Below are 24256 nucleotides of genomic sequence, written 5' to 3'. Positions count from 1 at the left end.
GCTTGCAGGAGGCTCATGACTCTGAACTCGATGAAACTGGAAGTCCACTTTCAGCAGAAACAGGTAAGCTGCAAAGCGGGGTGCAAGGGTTGGGATGGGGAGCACGCTGGCTGGCCCTTTCCACCATCCCCTGGCTGCTCCTTCCCCGGGTCCTGTCCAGATGCCCTTTGAGCTGACACGGACGCTTTCCTAGAGCAACCCCTGGGGAGTTCAGCTGGAGAGTCCCAGGCCTCAGTTCTTGAGACCCTGGGAAAGAGAAATCCAGGAGTGGAGCAGTGATGGGTTCCTCCCGGTTTGGCCCGGTTCGGCCGAGCCGGTAGCAGTGACAATATGATGTCACCGAACCGGTTCTCTTTGTTTGGGAGCTGCCCCCCCCCCCGCGTTATTCTTACCTTTTATTTGGCCCCACCCCCAATCTATTGCTGCCTCCCGAGTCCCAGCTGATCAGCTAGAAAGAAAAAAACTGTTTAAACTCTTGCCGCGGGACTTCAAAGGGTTGCCCTACAGCTGATCAGTGTTAAAAAGCAGTGTGGTGGTAGACAGTGCGCTCGGAAAACAAATGGGTAGACCGGAACACTCCAAGAACAAATGGGTAGACCGGTACAGCTCTGCAAGCAGTTAAAAGCCTGGTAGACCAGTACCTCTGCTAAATCCTAAAGAATTGTCACATGACCATCAAACCACGCCCACAAAACAAGCCACGCCCACAGAACCAGTAGTAAAAAAAAATTAGAACCCACCCCTGGAGTGGAGACAGGCCCTGGGGGGAGTGGTGGACCCAGAAATTAAAGCTGTATTTACTTAGATAACTTACATCATGCCTTTTCACTAACAAATATAGTTCCCTGTACACACTTTGTACTTATTTCACCTGAATCAATCAATTTCCTGAGATTGCACACTACAGTACGTTGAAACAAACATGCTGGGGACCATGACTCAAAGCCCCTCTAATTAAGGTCAGTGCTAACCAAGTTTAATATTCAAATGAATGATTTAGCTCGGTCTTTAACTATCCAGGTAAAGACGGTTATGTAAATACAGCAAGTGTGGCAAAGAATTCATAAAAATGCTCAAGTCAAAAGAAGCCAGTTCAGTCAGCCTAAAAATTAACTAGAAAAAGGAGCAACCAGCGAGAGCAAATCCATCAAAGAAAGAGACAGAAAGGTTAGGGTTAGGGTTAGGGTAAAAACATAGAATAACAGGATTGCAGTGAAGCACAATCGGAGATCAACCATCTCTCTAGAAACCTCTCCCAATCCAAGGATTGCCAAATTCTCACGAGATTCGTGTATTTTTAATTTGTAGTTATTAAAATGTAATCTGAGTCTCCACGTTGCTGGAAAAGTACATGAACATCCAACATCTGTCTTTGTTCTGAATCATGATCGAGAAGGTTTGAGGTCACTTTTATGGAAAGAAAACTAAAATGGATATAAATAATTAAAATATTAGGTGTTCTGCCCTTTCAAAAGCATCGTCAATTTAGTTGGACTTTCGGTAATTACTCTGAAGGGTCTCTCACACTTAGGGTTTGAATGAATGGTAAGTGATGGATGGGTAATCCAAGGGTATCAAACTCAACTTCATTGAGGGCCGCATCAGGGTTGTGTTTGACCTCAGTGGGCCTGGGTAGGCGTGGGCAGAGTATACGTGGCCAGCTTGACATCACTCGTGTCAGGGGTGCCTGCGGGTGAATGCTCTGCCAGCGAAAATGGGCTCCCAATCTCCGTTTTTGGCTGGGACGGCCTCCTGCAACCCTCTGCCAGCAAAAACGGAGCACGCCGAGCTCCGTTTTTGCTGGCAGAGGGTTGCAGGAGGCTGTCCCAGCCAAAAACGGAGATTGGGAGCCCATTTTCGCTGGCAGAGGCACCTGTCCTTCACTGTTTCCAGAGCAGCACTGCCAGTGGTGGGTAGCTCCCAGTTAGCACTGGTTCGCAAAAACCGGTAGTAAAAATTTGTAGTAGTTCCGAGAACCGGTAATAACATTGGCTGGCCATGCCCCCAAACCAGTCCCCGGCCCGGTCGCCATTTGCTTACCCCGCCCACCTCATGAGAGGGGTTTTTTGTTTTTTTGTTTTACTTTTAAAAGCATTTTTTCTACAACCTCTTCGGCCGAAAAAATGCTTTTAAAAGTAAAAAAAAAAATCCTCTGACAATCCCAGCTGAGTTGCCTGATCGGCAGAAGCTTTTCAAAGCATTGTTTTCTGCAACCTCTTAAGGTTGTAGAAAAAATGCTTTTAAAAGTAAAAAAAAGAAAAAAAGTTGGCCACGCCCACCTAGTCACATTCCCCCCACCAAGCCACACCCACAAAATAAGCCACGCCCACAGAACTGGTAGTAAAAAAAAATAGAACCCAATCCTGGGCCCCGCAAGCCCGTTCTAAGCACCCCACGAGCCAGATTCGGCCCGCGGGCCTTGAGTTTGACACCCCTGAGGTAATCCAATGTACAATTCTTCGGGGTTAGTTCTTTGAATCAATTGTCACCCATCTAGCGGAGGTCATAAAACGATGCTTCTGACTATGCACAGAGGCCGCGCGGTTTCTTTAAGAGCCAGCCTCTTCCCACCCAGTTGTCCAATGACTCTGATTTCTGTGCTTGTTCTAGAATGAAGACTTGGATGATGAAGACATCTGTGCTCTTGGTGAACGATGGGCCTCCCAAAGAAACCGCAGAAGGTGGTCCCAAACTGACTCAAAGGAACATCTTGGAGAGAGCTTGCAGAGAGATGCCGCAATGAGGAAGTTTTCCAGCCAGGAAAGTGTCCTCACAGACCTCAGTGCTGACTTGGAGGCCATTTCACTCCACAGTACGAGCAGCACCACCACCCAAGGTCTTGTGGCTGTGGCACCCCATTCATTATCCACTCAGAACTCCCCAACTTTAACCAACTCTCCTGACAGCTTGAGTAACCATTCTCCAGCAGCCCAGTCTCCAAATGAAAGCAGCAAGGAAAAACCCAAGAAACGTCAGACACGGAGTTTCCTCAAAAGACTTGAATCTCTGAGAAAGAAAGACAAGGAGAAATTGGACTCCGCTAAAGCTCCAGATGGGGATAGAACTCACCTCATGTCTGGTTGGAACTCCTCAAAGGATGCCGGGGAACCTGTCTCTGGGACGCAGGTTGTAGTAGGAAATGAAAAGCCACGTTCTTTCTACAGCACTAAGACAATTTCAACAGGTGGTCGGACTAACCAGGCTCTGGCCTCAGTTAAAAGCAAGCTGCAACGTGAGCCCAAATATGGTAGTATTTATTTAGAGGATTATGAAACGAGTCCAAACAAGAAATGGGATGCCAGAATGTGGGATCACCAAATCGCATTTAAAAGAGATTATTTATTCCACATCCCAGGGGATTACAAACCAGGCACTTTCCCCAAATCTCTCTCCATCGAAAGCTTGTGTCCCTTGGAGAGTGGCTGTTTGGCAGACTGGAAATCGACCCCCAAAGCCTCCAGTCCTTTGGCAGGTGGCACTGGCATCAGCTGTGGTGTCCATGCGGGCAACTCTTCTCATGCCCTGGAGCACCGACCAAGGAGGCCTTCAAGCACTTCCACAGATAGCCGCACCAGCCTCTACGATAACGTTCCTGACTTTGGCAGTGGAGACGATCTCTTTGATCTGGACCAGGAAATGATCTATGAAAACCTAGATGACATCCTGCATCATGTTTGGGGTCTCCAGCAAAAAATAGAGCTCTGGTCAAAGGCAGTGAAGTTGGACATGGAGGATGAAACTATTGGGGTGGAGGAAAGGGAGGAAACAGATTCCGTAGAGGAGCCCACCAACCTGAACTTGGAGAACCACTCCATGTCTGACATTGGTACCTCCACCAGCGACTTTGAGAGCACGGCCAACTCTCTGAACGAGACTGAGGAGCCCGAAATGAGGGAACGCAGAGACTCTGGCGTGGGGGAATCGCTTACAAGACCTTGCAGGTAAGTGTGGGAAGAGTTTGGACCAGAGGCAACTTTTTTGGGGTAACTGGGAATCTCATGATCCTCTTCTGTCTCTAGGAAAGTCCATCTGAATGCTGCTCAGGCTTGTGATGGAATTGTATAGCCTATGCATTTAATAAAGAGCAATAATAATTTCAGATTGGTCTACCTGTCCCTGTTCAGAATTGGGATCGAAGCCCCTCACCCCCATTCGATGGCCGTTGATGAAGATGCCCCAGTGCTGTCTTTTGGAGCATTCTTCTCTCCAGTTTGTTCTGCAAATTCTTGCAGGATATACTGTCTATTCTCAGGACAGAAATTGTAGTTTTCGATACCATAAGAAATTCCGCAAATTTCTTTCGGGTGAAGTTGAACGTTGGCAATACGTTTAGCGTTACATGTAAAATGAAAACTACTATCTACAGTGTCATGAAAGATCAATAATTAGACTTTAAGAATTTTGTGAGATTTAAATCACTTTACAAAAATAATTTACAATGGGGCTTAGTTATTTATTGATGGATTAGAACTTTGTCCCAATCTGAAGGCATCTTGAATAAATGTCCCTCCTAGTTTTATTCCAGCAACATCCCTGTGAGGTAGGCTGTGCTGAAAGAGAGTGATAGCTGCCATGGCACCAAAGGCACTTCCCAGCCTAAGCTCAACCTTTACCCACTGCACAATGCCAGTGGGTAATTGGCAGCATTTGAGGCTGGAGTTGGGATGCTTGTGGGGACCTAAGACTAGGAAAGGGAAGGCATTTCTGGATCCAAGACTGTGAGTGGACTTTGAATGGACTGTCCCAGGCTGATCCAAGGAGAAAGGATCCAAGACAATAACTAAACTGGGTATGATCCCATTTTAATTCAGTTAAAACCAAATGAAAAATAGTGATATGATTATTCCTCAAATATTGACTTAAAAACTTGCTCTCTTTTCACTTTAAAAATATAGCTCAAAATCAAATTTTGGCTGGCTGTGGAGGCTTTGCCATGTCGGGGAGGGGAAGTTTGTGGCTCTAGACATCAGATTGCATTGGGGGCTGCAATTTCTGCTAGCCTTTTCAGATGCAAGAGACAATCAGGCATTCAGAAGTAAAGAAGAAAGCGGTGGCCCAGGCTTCTTCTTTCCAAATGCAGAAGTCACATTACAATTGTTGAAAGAGGAGGGAATCAAGAACCACGGTTGAATTGCACTCTCCACTAGATCCTGATTTCTCTTCTCTTCACCTACAACTAAGGCACTCCATTTCTGCAGTTTATTCACAAGGAATGGCCATCCAGAGTGCACGTGGTTGATCTCATCATCTCCCTTTGATCAAGGGAGGCTGTGCGTTCTCCGCTGCAGTCTTTCTCGATGCCTTCAGAGAGGGTCAGCCTGCCATATAATCCCAGTTCTCCCTCTAATTCTGTTCAGGAATGGACCTGTTGAGCAATGGACAATGAACACGGTTACTAGCCTCTTAGAGGCAGAATAATTCACCAAACTTTCATTTGAGTTTGAAAAAAAAACACCAAGTTTTAAAACATTTGATAGCTGTTTTTCACCTATAAAAATAATATTTTTCCCAACTTGTTTTCTAAACCAAGCTAGGAAAATCTGTCAATTTAACAAATGCTTAATTAATCAGTAGGTTACAGCAAAGGTACTAGGAGGCTGAATGCTTCCAGCTACCCCTATTGTAGTTTTTTTTTTCTCCCTGTGGCATATTATTCAAGTTGAATGACAGCAGAAGACATCTAGAACAGGGGTGAAATGCTCCCGGTTCAGACTGGCTCGGGCAAGTAGGTAGCGATGGTGGCGGGCAGTTTGGAGAACCCGTAACAAAAATCCCTGCCCCCGCCCCCCCATGCCCAGCTGAGCCGTGCGATCATCAGAGGCTTTTTTTCTTTTAAATGCCTCTGACGAGCCAAGCTCTGACGATCCCAGCTGAGTTGCCTGATCGTCAGAGGGTTTTTAAAAACCCTCTGCCGATCAGGCAACTCAACTGGGATCGTCAGAGCCTTTTGAAAGCATTTTTTACATGGTTTTACATGTAAAAAATGGTTTTAAAAGTAAAAAAAAAAAATTGGCCATGCCCACCCAGTCACATTACCCCACCACCACCAAGCCATGCCCACAGAACTGGTAGTAACAAATTTTAGATTTCACCACTGATCTAGAAGGGTTCTTGCCCCTTGCATCCCTGGCTCACAAGGAAGTCAGATTTGAGCGACAGACTTTCTGATTTGAATTCTTGGCCACATCACCTTTATTCCATTCTGGTTAATTTTTTATTGCATTTAATTTTAAAACAAGAAGCTCTGGTCTTAAAATTGCACTCAGGCAGGACCAGATGTGCAGGAAGAGACCTTAGGTGCTACTTCCTGCCTGGGACAGGATGTTAGGCTCTCGAATCAGAGGCTGCTTATCCTGAGCAAGACAGGTAAGGCGCCTTCCAGCTCTCTGTCCCGGCTTCTGCTCCAGGACATTACAGGATGGAAATTCTTCATTAAGGGCAAAATCACCCGCTTCCATTCCAGCTGGCCATGTCAAGTCATCCCACAGCTCTGTGAATTACCTAATTTACTCGTGATGGACAAGGCGACATGAGTTCCCAGCCCCACCCAGCCTTGCATAGACCAGCATGTGGTATTAGGCAAGCACTTCCTTATGGCTAGCCACAAATTACACAGAGTTCTCTCGGGAGCCCTTCTGCTCCGATATCCACTTTGGCTCTCCACAGAAAGACACGATCTGAGAGACATGGAGCTGTATCTGCATGGAGGGAATCATGCAGTGGGTCCCTCAAGGTTCTCTCTTAGGTCCTCAACAGTCCTCAACATCTTCATCAATGATTTAAGTGGGAGATAGAAGGAATACTCATCAAACTTGCAGACAACATCAAGCTGGTGAGGAATAGCCAACACTTAGGGCCAAAGATCCAGAAGGATCTTGACAGACTTGAGCACTGGATCCTATCCAATAAAATGCAATTCCATGGTGAGAAAAGAGAGGTTTGATACAGTGGTGGGTTCCTACTGATTCGCCCCGGTTCGCATGAACTGGTAGTGGTGGCAGCGGGAGACTCCGCCCACCTGCCCGGATGTCATAACGGACTGTCTGTGCATGCGCAGAAGGTTCTGTGCATGCACAGAAGCGCTGCGTGCACAGTCACATTTGCGAATCAGTAGCGAAGGTAAGCGGAACCCACCACTGGTTTGATACTTAGGCAAGAAAAGCCAAATGCAGAGGTACAGAATTGGTGGTGCCTGGCTCAACAGCAGCATCTGAGAGGGATCTAGGCATCCTAGTAGACCATTTGAGCCAGCAGTGTATTGCAACTGCAAAAAAGGAAATGCGTCCTTCAGAGGAAGCATTAAAATTCAGGCTGGGTGTTTGGTGCCCTCTAGTGAGTTGCAATTACCATAGCGATTACAACGGCATTACAATAGCGATGACAGAAAGGTGGCCTCCGTCTGGGCTTTCTTCCAATCGGAGGGTGGGAAGAGCCGTTTGGAGAGCAGGTCCAGCCCTCCCATTCCGCCCCACACAAAAGTCTCCTGGACCAAGGAAGGAGACACCTCCATGTTGGTGATAGGTTGGGAGAGGGGGAAAAATTAAAAAGAAAAAGAAAGAAAAGAAATACAAAAAGAAACAATTCAAAAGAGACAAATAGAAACATTTTGAATAAGTTAACACTTTAAATCCACATATCTAATAATATCCTGTTCCCCCTCTTCTTGTAAGGCCCTTTTTATTGCATCAGAAAATCTAAAGAGTAGGTTCTGGGGACACTTGAATTCTTCCAGAATTAAAATATTTTTTTCCATTCTGCGTTAGTGGGTCTCCTCCTTTAATTCTAAACTTTAATTCTTTCTGGTTGCTTCTAGTAACCGGCCTTCCAGCTCTTCTTTTATTATGTTTTTCGCTCATAGAATCAGAGAATAACAGAGTTTGAAGGGACCTTGGAGGTCTTCTAGTCCAACCCCCTGCTTAAGCTAAAGCAAGGCTGCTGGCACATATTTAAATGGTTGTCCACCAGGACTCCTAGATCCCGTTCACTCTTACATCTGTTGGGCCAGGTAGCACCTATTCCATACCTGTGCATTTGGTTTTTCCTGCCCATGGGTAGGGCCTTACTTTTCTCACTACTGAACTCCATATTGTTGGATAGGGCTCGATGCTCAAGTCTGTAAAGGTCCATCGGAATCTTGAGTCTGTCTTCCAAAATTCCCCCCCAGCTTGGTGGCATCTGCAAATTTGATGAGTTCCCCTACTATTCCCTCATCTAAATCCTATACAAAAATGTTGAAGAGTATAGAACTTCGGGGTCCCCCCACTGCATGCTTCCCTCCATGTAGATGTAGGGTTAGGTTAGGGTTAGGGTTCTTCCGGTCCTGAATTTTCTTTTGCCAATTGGGCCCACAGTACCTGCTGATGTCATCGATCCATCTTGTTTTAGGTCTCTTGTGGATGCTTTTGATCCAGTGGGATCCATTCTATGACCATGCCATCAGTTCTTCTTGCTCTGTGACCAGCCCATTTCCATTTCAATTCTTTGACTCTCTTGACGGCATCGTCTATTTCTGTTTGTTCTCTAATCCATGTGCAGGTCTTTCTATCTCGTCTTGAGCATGTCTCTTTCCATGGCTCTTTGTGACACTCGTAGCTTTGTGAGGTTAGTGTCCATATCCACTGGCAGATGTTAGAGCAGGTAGCACCCAGTGATTGAAAACTTTTCTCTTCAGGCATAGGGGGGAGGTTGTTCTTGAAAATTATGCTTAGCTTGCCGAATGCCTGCCAACCACATTCAATATGCCCTTCAATTTCCTTTATTGTATTGCCTTCATTGTATCACCAAGAATGCAGTATTGTAGCCTAATTCTGCTGACTGCCGGCTGCCAGCAGTTCAGCAGTTCGATTCTCACCAGCTCAACATTCCATCCTTCCGAGGTGGGTAAAATGAGGACCCAGATTGTTGGGGGCAAGAAGATGCTGACTCTGTAAACTGTTTAGAGAGGGCTGTAAAAGCACTGTGGAGCGGTATATAAGTGTAACTGCTAAGTGCTATTGCTAAGCAAATATACTGTATCTGCTCATTAGATAAACAAACAACTGCTTTTCTCCTCCTTGTCCCACCACAGGAAACTCCGCTGGCACAGTTTCCAGAACTCCCACCGGCCCAGCTTAAATTCGGCCTCCTTAGAGATCAACCGCCAGTCAGCAGCTCAGCTCAGCCTCCTCCAGAAGTGCTCCCTTCTCCGCCTCACAGCCATCGTGGAGAAGTTCTCGGTTCCACACAAGCAGTCCTGGGCCTGGTAAGTCCATGAGCACAGGAGGGTATTCAGGCCACAGTGGGAAGGTCAGCAACCAGCTGCCTCTCCTTAGGAGCTGAGGGGCAACTGAACAGGGGGAGTTGAAGAAAAGTAGGACCTCGATGGCATTGACGTGTCCTCCTTCTGTGGGGCGGCTTCTGTTCCATACATTTTGGGCTCTCTCTTCTGTGTGAGGCGTGGCTCATAGAATTGCCAAGTTAGAAGGCACCTCAGAGGTCTTCTGGTCTGACTCCCTCCTTGAAACAGGATTAACTGAACAATTTTAAACAGATCCAGCTATGATTTGAAGGCCTGCATCTCACGAAACAACCTATTCCATTGATTTTTATAGTCAATATACTACTTCTCTATAGTGTCAACTATTGGTTCTCTGGGCAAATGCAAGTCAATTCACTCCTTATTCTAAAGATTTGCTACAAACTCTCCTCTCACTTATCTTTTTGAAGACTAAACAGACCCAGATCTTTTAACAACTCCTCCTAAAATGCGGTTTCCACTTTGGCTGCCCTTCTCTGAACTGGTTCCAGTTGGTCAGGGTCCTTTTTAGAGCGGAGCACACAATCGTCCAGTTGTTGCACAGAAGTCATTTGACTCTTTCAGATCTTGACCCAGGGAATTACTAAACTCTGATCTCATGAGGCACCAAATGGAGGGCCTAGTCACTAGCCGCAAGTGTCTCACGTGGGCAAGACAACTCTGACTACAAAGAGTTAACGCCACACAGCGCCAGAACTGCTCTCTTTTGGTTGGAGACGATCATTTCTCTATTCCACCAGCGGGAAATGGAGAACCCTGTCAAAATAGGACTTCTCCAGGACTCATTTCCTTAATTAAGATGGGTGGCATAGAAATGTGATGAATAAATAAAATAAATAAAAGAGGAATGAGGTAATATTTCTCCACGCCAATGGGCAGGACTGATTAGCATTTATCAGAAAACTTTAGTTACTGAAAGCAAAGGTTCACGTACTTTTGCCACATACAAATGCTATATGTAGCTTTGGATAATTTTTTTAAAAATAATTTTTATTGAGTATAAATATTAAAAAAGACATAACATAACATATACACAACAAACATTTATACAACATATACACAAAAAGATTATGATTTTTTCTTAAGCATTTTTTCAAAGTGACATTCTACAATTCTACTTATAATATATTCCTTCACCTCTCCTTAATCTAATAACATTTTTTTAAATATATTTAAATAGGTAATATTTCCTCCTATACTTTTTTGTTTATTTCTCATTTTTAACCAATTATACCAATTATTCCATATTTTATAATATTCTGATTCTTCTCTTTCTTGTATTTCTTTGGTTAACCTATCCATTTCAGCACATTCTAAGATTTTTTCTATTACTTCTGTTTCATTTGGTGTTCTTTCTTGCTTCCAATTTTTTGCGTAAGTTATTCTTGCAGCAGTTAATATGTGAATTGTGAGATATTTGATATCTTTAGGATATGATTTGTTAAAAATTCCTAATAAAAATGTTTCTGGTTCTTTTTCTATCTGTGTTTCTGTTATTTGTTCCAACCATTTTTTAATGTTAGACCAAAATTTCTTTGCTGCCGGGCAAGTCCACCATAAATGATAGAAAGTCCCTTGTGTCTTTTTACACTTCCAACAGTGGATAATTTTCAATAAAGAAATGAACGTATTTTGTTTTTGACCAATTTATTTAGCTGGGTTCTATATATTTCATTTTAAGACTTATGTGCAAAATGTATCCCATCTGGGGTCGTATTTATGCAGAATTGGGGCTCCACTGAAGTCGGGTCATTATTTGAAATAAGTATGATTCCAATTATAGAATAGAATAACAGAGTTGGAAGGGACCTTGGAGGTCTTCTAGTCCAACCCCCTGCCCAGGCAGGAAACCCTACACCACTGCAGACAAATGGTTATCCAACATCTTCTTAAAAACTTCCAGTGTTGGAGCATCCACAACTTCTGGAGGCAAGTCATTCCACTGATTAATTGTTCTAACTGTCAAGAAATTTCTCCTTAGTTCTAAGTTGCTTAGGTGGACAATAAATTTAAAAAGATAGCATTGAAAATGTTTTAAGCACTACATCGTGGCAATTTTAAGACCCAGACTTCAGCTCTCAGAATTCCCCAGCCAGATCTTGCCTCCTAAATCACACTCTCTTCTCTGGCAGGACTGTTCCCAAGTTCATGAAGAGGAGCAAGCTCCCAAACTACAGGGGCAAGATGGTCTTTGGAGTCCCCTTGATTGTCAGTGTCCAAAGGACGGGACAGCCCCTGCCCCAGAGCATTCAGCAGGCCATGCGCTACATCCGAAGCCGGTGCTTGGACCAGGTAAGGAAAAATTCACACACGCACCCTCATTTCTCGCTGGGCCTAAAACAAACCAGGGGGAAGGAAGACACGAGGAGACAGATGAAATTAATTTTAATATTTGTTGAGGCCCGCCAGCAGCCTGCGTGGATCGTGGCTGATCCCGACGATGAGGAGGCTGGTGTGGTGTTGCGCCAGCAGCCGGCGCAGCCGGCGCACGTGTCGGATAGCGAGGAGGCTGAAGAGGATGTGGTGCCAGAGGCAGAGACTCAGCCAGGGCCTTCAGAACCTCCAGAGGCTCCTTCAAGTGGAGAGAGCGAAGTGGAGGAGCCTCTCCTCAATGCTCGAGCACGCAGGGCTGCCAAAAGGCAGGAGTGGCTACTCAGGAGGAGGAGGTCTCCTTGAGAGTAAGACTTGAGGATAGTTGGCCACTCCCTTAGCCTATTTAAGTCATACGCCATTAGTAAGTTTCTTGCTGGGAACAACTTGTAATTATCATCAGAGCATTTTTGGAAAAGTCTTATCGTATCTTGTTTTCTGGGCTGGTTGCCAACCTTTGCCGGGCTTTGGTTTATTCTTGCTACTTAATAAATTTGATAAGGACCGTTGGTGTGTGTCAATATCCTCGGGAATCCGGAGCTGGGGCAGAACAATATTAGTAGCTTGGGGTGATAGTTAGGTTGTTGGTTTGAGCTCCAAGCTTGGCAATTTGGTTGCAAACATTGTGTCACCATTCGAGGAGACATCATCAGTGCGCTTTGAATTGTGCTCGTCTGTGAGAACACTGGTCTTTAAATACCTTTTTTTTTGTATGATGCAAATTGGTGTGGATGTTGTTTGTTCGGCTATTTCTGAGTCATGGTCTGACTTCAGACTGCTTGATTGGCTGGATGTTGTTGCCAGGGCATGGTCTTTGGTTTTAAGTACCGTCCGTGTGATGTAAATTAGTGTTGTTGGTTTGGCTACTTTTGAGTCGTGATCTGAATGGTGGATGCCTTTTTTTGTTTAAAATGCTCTCTTCAGCTTCACAGCTGGTGAAGCTGGTGCAGTTCTTCCGTTCTCAGTGATTGGTAGATCGGATAGGTGTCAATATGTCTGTTTTTGGACTTGTTGGTGGAAAACCAGGCTTCAAAGAATTCTCTTTTGCTCCTTGACTTTGCCTGGGTTACCACTGCGGTCCCGGTTAGATCAAATTTGTGTCATTTTGAGTCCTCGTGGACGGACGTGAGAGATACTGTAGTGCAGAGGTGTCAATCTCTATTTTATTGAGGGCCGCAACAGGGTTGTGTTTGACGGGGGGGAGGGGTGTGTGGCCAGCTCAATGTCACTCGTGTTGGGAGCACCTGTGGTGGCCTAGGCGGGGCTCGGGGAATCCATTGTCTCCAGCAGAGGAAGGCGAAACCAGAGCAGCCTTCCCAAGTGCTAAGGCAGGACTTCCCTCCCTCCCTCCCTTCTTTTTCCTTCCCTCTTCATTCTCCTTTCTTCTTCCTTCCCCTCTTTCCTTCTTTTTCCTTTCTTGCTCTCTTCCCATCTTTCTTTCTTTTTCGTTGTCTTTCCCGTTTTCCTTTCCTGTCCCTTCTTGGATGCTCAAATGCAAAAGGGGGAACATTTCTCCTTTTATTTTGCCTTTAGTTTGAGAAGACAGAGAAAGGCCTGATCCTGTGATAATGGGGCACAAGCTCCCATACTGTAGAGGAGCAGAGGTGGGTGGGAGAACAGAGCTGATACATGGTCTGAATCCACTGAGATTTATAGATGATCCCATCTGAAAGCTAATTTTGCACAGACTGGGCCGAAGCATTGTTAAATGGGAAGTTGGAAAGAGAGCAGGAGGCTGAAGAAATACAACTCTCTGGCATTGTTGATATACAAGTGGAGGTTTTTTTTTCCCCCTGATGGGATTCACTTTTAATTTCCTTGGCATTTCTTCTTTGTTAAGGCCTGTAGACAGTGCTAAATAGTCCTCAACCTATGACCACAATTGAGCACAAGATTTTTGTTGCTAAGTGAGACAGTTGTAGGGTGGCTATTGTCTCATTTTGCGACCTTTCTTGCCACCGGTGTTGGGTGGGTTGCTGCAAGTGTTGGATTGGTGATGCGGTTGTTGAGTGAATCTCAACTTTGACTTATCAGAGGGTTGCAAGAGAAGATTGTGTGTTCTCGGGACACTGCAATTGTCATGGATGTGTGAACCCGTTACTGGGCGTCCAGGTTTTGATTGCATGACTACAGGGATGCTGTGGAGTTTGTGGGTATGAGAACTGGTCATGGATCACTTTTTTCAGTGTCCTTGTGGCTTTGAACAATCATTAAATAAACTGTTGTAAGTCAAGGACTACCTATAATACACTGCTGATGTAAATGTATTAGCGTATCCCCGGTATGAAAATTGGTTCTCTTCATACAGGTGCTGGATTCTCTAGCCTGAGTTTAAGAGTTAAAATTACAAGGAAGTAGATTCAGGACTGATAGGAGAGACCCAACCTAGGTCTAAGGAGAAATTTCCTGACAGCTGGAACAATTCATCAGTGGAATGACTTGTTTTAGGTTGCTTCTCTCCTTGATTAATTTTCTTTCGTTGCTTCTTGCCTGGCCTTCTTATGCTTGGAAAATAGTTGGCACCCCCCGTCCTTTGTGGCAGCTCCTCAAATATCGGAACACAGCTATCATGTCACCCCTAGTCGTTCTTTTCACTAGATTAAACTTACCCAATTCTTACAACCGTCCTTCATATGTTTTACCCTCCAGCTCTCTTTTTTTTGTTGCTCTTTTCTGCATTCTTTCCAGAATCTCAACATCTTTTTTATATTGTGGTCACCAAGACTGGATGCAGTGTTCCAAGTGTGGTCTTACTAAAGCTTTATAAATTGGTATTAATACTTCACATGATTGCATTGGCTTTTTGGGCAACTGAAGCACACTGCTGGCTCATATTTAAGTGATTGTCCACTAAGACTCCCTCTAGCAGTTATTGCTCTTGAGCCAGGAGGTCCAGCTATTCTGTACCTGTACATTTGGTTTTTTGTGGACAATCACTTAAATATGAGCCAAGAGTGTCTGTCAGCAGCTTCATCACTGCAGGTTTTTAAGAAGAGACTGGACAGCCGCTTGTCTGAAATGGGTCTCCTGCTTCAGAAGGGGGTTGGACTCGAAGACCTCCAAGGTCCTTTCCATTTTCTCTCCCTTTGAATTCCATTTTGTTTAATAGAATCGAGTGTTCAAATCTTTCAAGATCCTTCTGGATCTTGAGCCTGTCTTCTGGGGTTTTGGCTATTCCTGCCACTGGTTGGCAGAGCTTTGGACTCACCTAAAGACCAAAGCTCTGCCTTCCCTTCTGAGGTGAAGCTGCCATTTAATCAGCTGGGGCTTCTGACTTGGAGCACATTGGTTGAGTTGCAGATACTCTGTGGCTGCTGTCTGTGGTGGCATCCTATGCACTGAAGCTCTTACATCCAGAGTTGTCCACCTACCTGATATCTCTTTCCTGCACAGGTTGGCATCTTTCGCAAATCTGGTGTAAAGTCCCGGATCCAGAACCTCAGGCAGATGAGTGAAGCCTCTCCTGATTATGTGAATTACGAAGGGCAATCAGCCTATGATGTGGCTGACCTGTTGAAGCAGTACTTCCGTGATCTTCCAGAGCCGGTCTTCACCGGCAAGCTCACAGATACATTTCTGCAGATATACCAGTGTGAGTAGAGGTGGGGATGGGAAGTGGGGGGGGATGGAGGAGGAGACCCATGATTTGGAACTTTAGCTGAACTTTAGCTGATGAGCTTTGGTGGCACAGTGGACTAAGTGCTGTTAAAGTAGCACTCAGTTGCCAGCTGCCTGCAATTACTGCAAGTTCAAATCTCACCAGGCTCAAGGTTGACTCAGCCTTCCATCCTTTCGAGGTAGGTAAAATGAGGACCTGGATTGTGGGGGCAATAAGATGACTTTGTATAAAAAAAAAAAAGAATACCGCTTAGGGTGGGCCGAAAGCCCTACTAAGCAGGTATATACAAAAGTATGAAGGCTATTGCTTAATGCATTGTAAGCCGCCCTGAGTCTCCGGAGAAGGGCGGCATATAAATCGAATTAATAAATAAATAAATAATAAACTTTAGCTCCTGTTCTGCAGCTCTGGTGCTGCTGGTTTTACTGCACCACCAGCTGGGGAAAGCATGGTCATCCCACAGATGGGTTCACTGAATGGGTTTTGCCCACCTCACTAGAACCCCCCCCCCCCGTTCATCTATTGGTTGAATATCCAAATGTATTAAGAATTGGAAACACCTTTTTTTAATTTTATTATACTCAGTAGGAGGAAAGATCTGCCAATAAACTGGGCACAATCTCAGAAACCAGAGATAGAAGCGGAAATGGAATTTCTTCTCATGGGGAGGGATGGGAAGTCCTCTGTCCTGATCTGAAGAGTAGAGCAGGACTGAGCAGGGCTGGGCTGGACCATTTCGCCTCCAGTCCAACGGGATGCTAGCAAGTTCCCGCTGTTGTTAGTATTTAGTCCCCCACAGCGCAGGTACTCATTTCTGTTTCTTGAACTTTCCAGTTGTGCCCAAAGAGCAGAGGCTGCAAGCTGTCCAGGCCGCCATCATGTTAATGCCGGATGAGAATCGGGAGGTTTTGCAGACGTTGCTCTATTTTCTCAGCGACGTTGCCTCTTCCGAGGAGAACCAGATGACGGTGGGAAACCTGGCCGTGTGCTTGGCCCCCTCCATTTTTCACCTCAACGTCTCCAAGAAAGAGAGCGCTTCTCCAAGGTGAGGTGATATCTCCCAGCAGCAGGTCAGACCTGATGCTCAAACCCCAGGTGCATGGCACTTTAGAGGTTGCAGAGAGTCACTACTTCAGAACTGCAGCAAGGCGTCCGTTTTTGTTCTTTTAAATAGATTTTTATCAAAGTTTTACAAAACACAAAAAAGAGGGAGGGAGGGAGGGAGGGAGGAAAGAAGGAAGGAAGGAAGGAAGGAAGGAAGGAAGGAAGTTTTCCATTTTCTTTGCAGCGAATATGAGTACATTTACAAAATTCTTTCTTACTCTGTGATTTTTTTTCACAGTTTTACAAAACTGTTTTTAGATTTTTATCAAAGTTTTACAAAACACAAAAAAAAGGAAAGGAGGGAGGGAGGGAGGGAGGGAGGAAGGAAGGAAGGAAGGAAGGAAGGAAGGAAGGAAGGAAGGAAGGAAGGAAGGAAGGAAGTTTTCCATTTTCTTTGCAGCGAATATGAGTACATTTACAAAATTCTTTCTTACTCTGTGATTTTTTATCACAGTTTTACAAAACTGTTTTTAGATTTTTATCAAAGTTTTACAAAACAAAAAACGGAGGGAGGGAGGAAGGAAGGAAGGAAAGAAGAAAGAAAGGAAGGAAGGAAGTTTTCCATTTTCTTTGCAGCGAATATGAGTACATTTACAAAATTCTTTCTTACTCTATGATTTTTTTTTTAAAAAACCCAGAAACAGTTTATAAAGAGAATAAGGCTAAAATTCATGTTGTTACATGCCATTTTCCACAGAACGGGATTACTCACCATGGCCATCTCACTGCAGCCAACTGACTGCGGGACAATTCCATGCAGGATAAATCAATGTTCAAATTATTATCCGTCACCATTTCTTCGATGTTATTTCCATTGACAAACATGGAAATAATGTAGAACAGGGGTGTTAAACTCAAGGCCCGGGAGCCGGATTCGGCCCACAGGGTACTTAGATCTGGCCTGCAGGGCCTCCCTGAAACAGTGAAGGACCGGCCTGCGGTGCTTCTGCCAGTGAAAACAGGTTCCCAAGCTCCGTTTCCACCGGCAGAGGGTTGCAAGAGGCCATTGCAGCCGAAAACGAAGCTCAGGAACCCGTTTTTGCTAGCAGAGTGCTTGGGCCACCACAGGTGCCCCCGACAGGAGTGACGTCGAGCTGGCCACACACACCCCGCCCCCCCTCCTGAGGTCAAACACAACCCTGATGTGGCCCTCAATGAAATTGAGTTTGACACCCCTGATGTAGAAGAAACAGTGGCAGATAACATTTATCGTGTTGAGTTATCCCATGTGGATTTCCCACAGCAAATTATTCTGCGTAAGTGGACCACACCAAGATGGCTGCACCCAGATGGCTGTGGCGAGTTGTCCTGGACCCCCACTCTCCATTGTTGCAGAGCTGTTTCTGTGTGGAAAGCAGTGTGATTTTTGTGCTGACTACCTGAGTTTTCACGCTGCGTTTGTACAGTTTCTAATACGTTTTTCCAAAAGAGAGAGAAAAAGAAAAGGTCTATCATCTGAGAGTCTTATGTTGAAAGGCCCCCTGAATATGTATTAATAATTTTTGACATGAATTAAAATCAGAAATCTATAGCTGTGCAACCCTTAAGGAGGCCAAACTGACATTTATCATACTTATAAGTTAATGGCGGCTTATCAGAGTTTTTCTTAGATAAAACATTTAGAATCCTGGAAAAATAAGAACTGGCAGTAGGCATTGACGCAGGTCCTATCTGCTGGTGACACTGGTGGAGGATTCATCGTTGGCTTGGAAGAAGCCAACCTGGAAGAAGAGAACTTCCCCTGATCCTCCCTCATTGCTGACCGTGGCTAGAATGGCTCGACTACGAGCACAGACGTTGCTGACTTCTCTTTGTCCCCTCATGGCAGGTCGATTCACAGGAGGGGCACTGTGGGGAAACCAGACCAAAAAGACCTGAATGAAAACATGGCGGCCACCCAAGGCCTCTCCCACATGATTGCCAACTGCAAGAAGCTGTTCCAGGTGCCACTTGCTTGCTTTCCATGTTCTTTAGCTCAGGAGGCCTGGAGCGCCCAGAATTCTAGCTGGTTGCAGAGGGCATGACCTTGAGGGGCAGGAGGAAGAGCCCCTCCCGAGAGAGCGGTCAGCTAAGGAGAACAGAGCTTGCCCCCACTTCTCACTAAGATAAAAGGAGGAAGGGGTTGAGTGCTTTCATACTTGAAAAAGTCTGTTATTAAAGCTATACTGTATTAAAGAGCTGCGGTGGTGCAGTGGTTAGAGTGCAGTACTGCAGGCTACTTCTGCTGCCTGCCGCCTGCCTGCAATTTGGCAGTTCAAATCCCACCAGGCTCAAGGTTGACTCAGCCTTCCATCCTTCTGAGGTGGGTAAAATGAGGACCCAGATTGACTCTGTAAACTGCTTAGAAAGGTCTGGAAAGCTCTGTGAAGCGGTATAGAAGTTCTAAGTGCTATTGCTATTGTTATACAATAAAAGTAGTATTGATCTATATGATCAATTGGATTTCTTGTCTGATCTGCCTTTAAAGGGCTGACATAAGAAGTAGGACCCCAAAGGAGTTCTGGATGTGGCTCCAGATTCCCTCAGATGATTTTTAAATAATAATATTATTGTTATTGTTATTGTTATTGTTATTATTATTATTATTAATAATAATAATAATAATATACTTTTCTACTGCTTCCAACTTCAGTTTATAGAATGTTTTACAGTAAAATTTTTAAAAAAAACAGAACCATGCAAAATAAGAGTATACTTAGGATAGCAAATCAACATAAAAAGCTTTATGTAATCAAACACATTCTATCAAGTTGTTATCAATGCTTAGCAATCGCAAATGTATATTTTCTCCAATATGATCTATCCCTAGCTTGATCTTTCAAGTCTAAAGAAAAGAAGACTTAGGGATGACATGATAGCGGTATTCCAGTATTTGAGGGGCTGCCACAAAGAAGAGGGGGTCAAATTATTCTCCAAAACACCAGAAGGCAGGACAAGAAACGATGGTTAGAAACTAACCAAGGAGAGAAGCAACCTGGAATTAAGAAAAAACTTCCTAAAAGTGAGGACAATTAACCAGTGGAACAGCTTGCCACCAGAAATTGCGGGCGCTCTATCACTGGAGGTTTTTAAGAAGAGTCTCTAGACAGTCGCTTGTCTCAGATGATATAGGTTCTTCTGCCAGAGCAGTGGGCTGGACTAGAAGACCTCCAAGGTCCCTTCCAGCTCATTCATTCTATTCTTCCAATAGTGCCCCAATGCCAATGTAACAGAATCCCTGCTTCTTGCTGGTGATTGTCCTCTTCTCTTTAATTCCACTTCTCCCAGCACCAACCATCCCTGCCCTCTAGCAAAAACAGTGAGCACCAGAAGAATCCGTCTGGACAGGGAGAGCTTTACCGTTTGATGTAAGCAGATGTTTGTCCTCATTTGTAGACTCACTCAAAGGATCCTCTTCCTTTCTCCAGATCCCCCAAGACATGATCCTGCAGCTTAGCAGCTCCTACCTCTTGGCTGATGCTCAGCCGCTCTCCTTACCTGAGCTGATGGAGCAAAACCTGCAAGGAGAGATCCAGGATTCCCACCCAGTCTTGGAGGCCAGCATTCAAGGCCTGCTGAAGGAGTCATCCGAACACTTCAAAGGCTGGATCGGCACGCTTGGCCCCCAAAACACGGAGCTCTCGTGCAAGAAGGTAAGAGGGGGCCAAGGGAAGCCTTACAGCCGCTTTCCAAGTTATTGATGTATCCCCTGGGCAACCATTGGACTGTTTCTCTAGGTAGCCATCCATGATAGTTGTGTGTATGTTTTAGGATGATTTTCCTGTTGTTTCACCATTCGTTGGTAGCAGTGGTAGGTACCTCCGGGTTCGGCCCGGTTCGGCCGAGCTGGTAGCGGTGACAATATGATGTCACCGAACCAGTTCTCTTTGTTCGGGAGCTGGGCCCTCCCGCCCCCCCGCCCTCCCGTGCCCCCCCGCGTTATTCTTACCTTTTATTTGGCCCCACCCCCAATCTATTGCTGCCTCCCGAGTCCCAGCTGATTGGCTAGAAGGAAAAAAAACTGTTTAAACTCTTGCTATGGGGCTTCAAAGCCGCCCTACAGCTGATCAGTGTTAAAAGGCAGTGTGCTGATAGACCGGTGCCTCCAAGAACAAATGGGTAGACCGGTACAGCTCTGCAAGCAGTTAAAAGCCTGGTAGACCAGTACCTCTGCTAAATCCTAAAGAATTGTCACATGACCATCAAGCCACACCCACAAAATAAACCACGCCCACAGAACCGGTAGTAAAAAAAATTAGAACCCACCACTGGTTGGTAGGCAAAAATGCATCTTTTGGTAATTTTTAATACCAAGGCAGATCTTTTGCCAACATCTTGAATATGAACCAGCAATGTGCAGCAGCAGCCAAAAAAGCTAATACAATCCTGGATTGTATCAAGAGAGGCATAGAATCAAGGTCACGTGAAGTGTTACTACCGCTTTATAAAACCCTAGTAAGGCCACACCTGGAATACTTCAACCAATTTTGGTCACCATGCTACAAAAAAGATGTTGAGACTTTGGAAAAAGTTCAGAGGAGAGCAACTAAGGTGGCACCATCAAACAGTCTGGCCCAGGGCCACATGCTTATTCTCTTCAGTATTCACATAGGCTGAATCCACCTTTGTCCTGTCCAAGACCAAACACCAATAAAAACACACAAGAAGTGATTGAAACTTCACTGTGGCTCTGCCACTTGGACACTACCTGGCCCTAAGCAATAACAACGTCTTTGTGATATCCAGGTGGAGGATGGGCATCCCCTGCGGCTCTGGAAGGTCTCCACCGAAGTGGCTGCACCACCTCACGTGGTGCTCAAGCGGATTCTCAGGGAGCGGCACTTTTGGGATGAGGACCTTCTGCAGGGCCACGTGGTGGAGGCCCTGGACAAGAACACCGAAGTCTACCATTATGTGACCGATAGCATGGCTCCACACCCACGGCGGGACTTTGTGGTCCTCAGGTGAGGAACTCTAGAGGGGAAATCTCCGTAAACAAACACCGTGTCCCATCTCCGGCTCTGTGATCCCATCGCTTTCCGCACTAATCCTTTGCCTAGATCTTTTTAGCTGCAGTTGAGGATGCCCTCTGCCTTTGGGAAGCAGCTGAGAGTTCCTGGGCTTCAGCTTGTAGCCTTCCTTTGCTCCCTCATGCAACGTTTCCAGGTTCATGCCACTTCTCTCGATTTTGGGCTGCAGTGACTAGAAGTGGCTGTGAGATGCAGTCCTAGGCTACTCCTTCTCTCTCTGGCAGCTCCACATAGTTTGGGCTCATCATATAGTGTGCCAGCTCCCATCTGCCTGCTAATTTTTTTTAAATTTGCTATTTAGGTCTGTTTCTCTTTGGACACAAAGCCCTTCTTTTTTCCCTATCAATTCAGAATTGCCACCTAGTTTTTCAGTGCTTTTGCGATAAGTGGTGACCAGGCTCTATAGCCAGGCTGATATTCAGCCTAGGTTGGTTGAAAGTTAGAATCAGAGCTTCAGTGTTAGTTGAAAAGGTGACTCTTTAATGTCCAAACTGGAGCAAAGCCTCCTAACATTGTACTTGACTTTTGAACAAATTTAGCGCTGGCAATAATTCTAGACTTTCTCGGATTCTGTCTGTCCTCTGGGCCGAAAGCAAGCCATCAGGGCCTGCCTGTTCTTGCCCCGAGGATCCCAGCAGCTCTCCCATCAGTTGCTTCCTTGGGTAGCCTCTTGAGACTGAAAGGAGTAGACGCCTTTAGTCATACCTGAGCCAAGATCCCTTTTCTAGGTCGTGGCGGACAGGCCTACCTCGTGGGAGTTGCCTCCTGGTCTCCTTCTCTTTGGAGCATCAGAAGTTGCCACTGGAAGCTGGAGTCAGGGCCACGGTGCTCACCTCCCAGTACCTGATGGAGCCTTGTGGAACGGGACACTCCAGGGTGACACACATCTGTCAAACTGATCTCCGGTAAGAATTCAAGCCAGCTCTCCCACGTTTAATGGCAGGGAGGTGGGCATCCCTTTGGCCTCTACCCCCATAAAAGGGTTTAGCTTTCAGCAACACAAAAAGCCAAGACCGTTCCAATTTGCTTAGCCAAGATAATTTCTCAGTCCAAAGGGTGACAATATCATGGTAGGTCTAACAGGACTTCTACAAGCTGCTGCTGTCCAGACGTGCTGGTTTCAATGCCATAATTCCTGCACTGGCTAGCTATGATTGAAGTTGAGGGTTGAGAGCAACAGATGAGGGAATATTGTTTACACCACAGAGACAGAAAATACCTTCAGCTAAACCTGTTGCTTTTCAGTCCAATCTTGAAATATGGGGAAATCTTGCTGGGCACAAATATTTCCCCAAGATAACCTATTCAAAGCAAGGCCAGGATTTTGCAACTTAATTTAATTGTAGTAAACTTAGATTGCCTCTTTTAGTATTTTGTTTCTGCTTGTGTGGTAAAGGATAAAACCCAACCTCCCACCTCCCCCTGCCCCAGATTGCTTCAGAGGTTCCAGATGATTGAGTCTGTTTGGGTTCTGGATCCCATTTATTATTATTATTTTATTATTTATTATTTATTTAAATTTCTATACCGCCCTACTCCCGAAGGACTCAGGGCAGTGAACAGTCACAGGATAAAACACATAAATACAAAAATTTAAAATAGAATAAAAACGAATTAAATAATTTGGCTGAACAAATTTAAAATACCCCATAATTTAAAAACAAATTAAAATTTACATTTAAAAAGGGGAGAAGATTTAGGCCAGGCCAGCTTGATGAAATAAAAAAGTCTTAAGTGCGCGACGGAAGGTGCGCAGATCCGGGATCCTCCGTATCTCCAGGGGGAGCTCGTTCCAGATCGTAGGTGCCCCCACAGAGAAGGTTCTGTCCCTGGGGGCCGCCAGTCGACATTGTTTGGCCGACAGCACCCGGAGGGGTCCCTCTCTATGGAAGCGTACTGGCCGGTGGGAGGCTATTGGTGGTAGCAGGTGGTCCCTTAGGTAACCAGGTCCTAAGCCATGGAGCGCTCAAAGGGAGCTCTTGGCTTGAGTGTTGAGACTCTAGAGAGGGTGCAGAGAAAAGCAACAAAGACGATCAGAGGGCTAGAGGCTAAAACATGAAGAATGGCTGCAGGAGTTTATTCTAATGAAAAGAAGGACTAGGGGAGACAGGATAGCAGTGTTCCAATATCTAAGGTATTGCCACAGAGAGGAGGGGTATAGCTATTCTCCGAGGCACCAGAACGCAGGACAAGAAGCAATGGAAGGAAATTAATCAAGGAGAGAAGCAACCTCAAAATAAGGAGACATTTCCTGACAGTTAGAAAAATTAATTGGTGGAATGGCTTGCCTTCAGAAATGGTGGCTACTCCATCCCTGGAGGCTTTTAAGAAGAGATTGGACAGCCATTTGTCTCAAAATGTATAGTGCAGTGTTTCTCAATCTTGGGAGCTTGAAGATGGGTGGACTTCAACTCCCAGAATTCCCCAGCCAGCGCTGGGGGATTCTGGGAGTTGAAGTCCACTCATCTTCAAGCTACCAAGGTTAAGAAACACTGGTATAGTGTCTCCTGCTTGAGCAGGGAGCTGGACTAGAAGATCTCCAAGATCCTTTCCATCTCTATATTATTCTGTTGCTAATTCCCTGCTTTTTACATTACTAGAGGGAGGTCTCCAGACTGGTACAACAAGGTCTTTGGTCATCTCTGTGCTATGGAGCTGGTCAGGATTCGTGATTCTTTCCCAGTGTTCAATCAGTGTGGACCAGAAACCAAGATCTGAAGGATGCCACCAGATGGGTAGACTTCAAGTTGGAATGCTGTTGGAGCAGAATGTTGGAACTGATCCTTTGTTTCATGGAGTGCACCCTCCACCCTTTAATTTTCCCTTTGCTTCTTTGTTTCAAGGAACATGAGATCCAAG

The 24256-nt window shown here is 45.3% G+C and overlaps 1 protein-coding gene across 1 annotated transcript; it reads left to right on the top strand.

Moving 5' to 3' along the window:
* STARD8 (StAR related lipid transfer domain containing 8) lies at positions 1–24256 on the top strand. The gene is made up of 11 exons (XM_070952180.1): positions 1–63; positions 2611–3941; positions 9068–9241; positions 11428–11587; positions 15059–15257; positions 16119–16329; positions 18217–18331; positions 19796–20020; positions 21114–21331; positions 22126–22302; positions 23998–24256. The coding sequence occupies exons 1-11, from the start codon at positions 16–18 to the stop codon at positions 24113–24115; spliced, it is 2976 nt and encodes a 991-aa protein (XP_070808281.1). The 5' UTR covers positions 1–15; the 3' UTR covers positions 24116–24256.

This window comes from Pituophis catenifer, unplaced genomic scaffold, assembly GCF_029215685.1.
Source record: "Pituophis catenifer annectens isolate HBS135680 unplaced genomic scaffold, rPitCat1.0.hap2 SCAF_11, whole genome shotgun sequence".
Classification (NCBI taxonomy): Eukaryota; Metazoa; Chordata; class Lepidosauria; order Squamata; family Colubridae; genus Pituophis; species Pituophis catenifer.
This window is presented reverse-complemented; position numbering and strand designations above follow the sequence as displayed.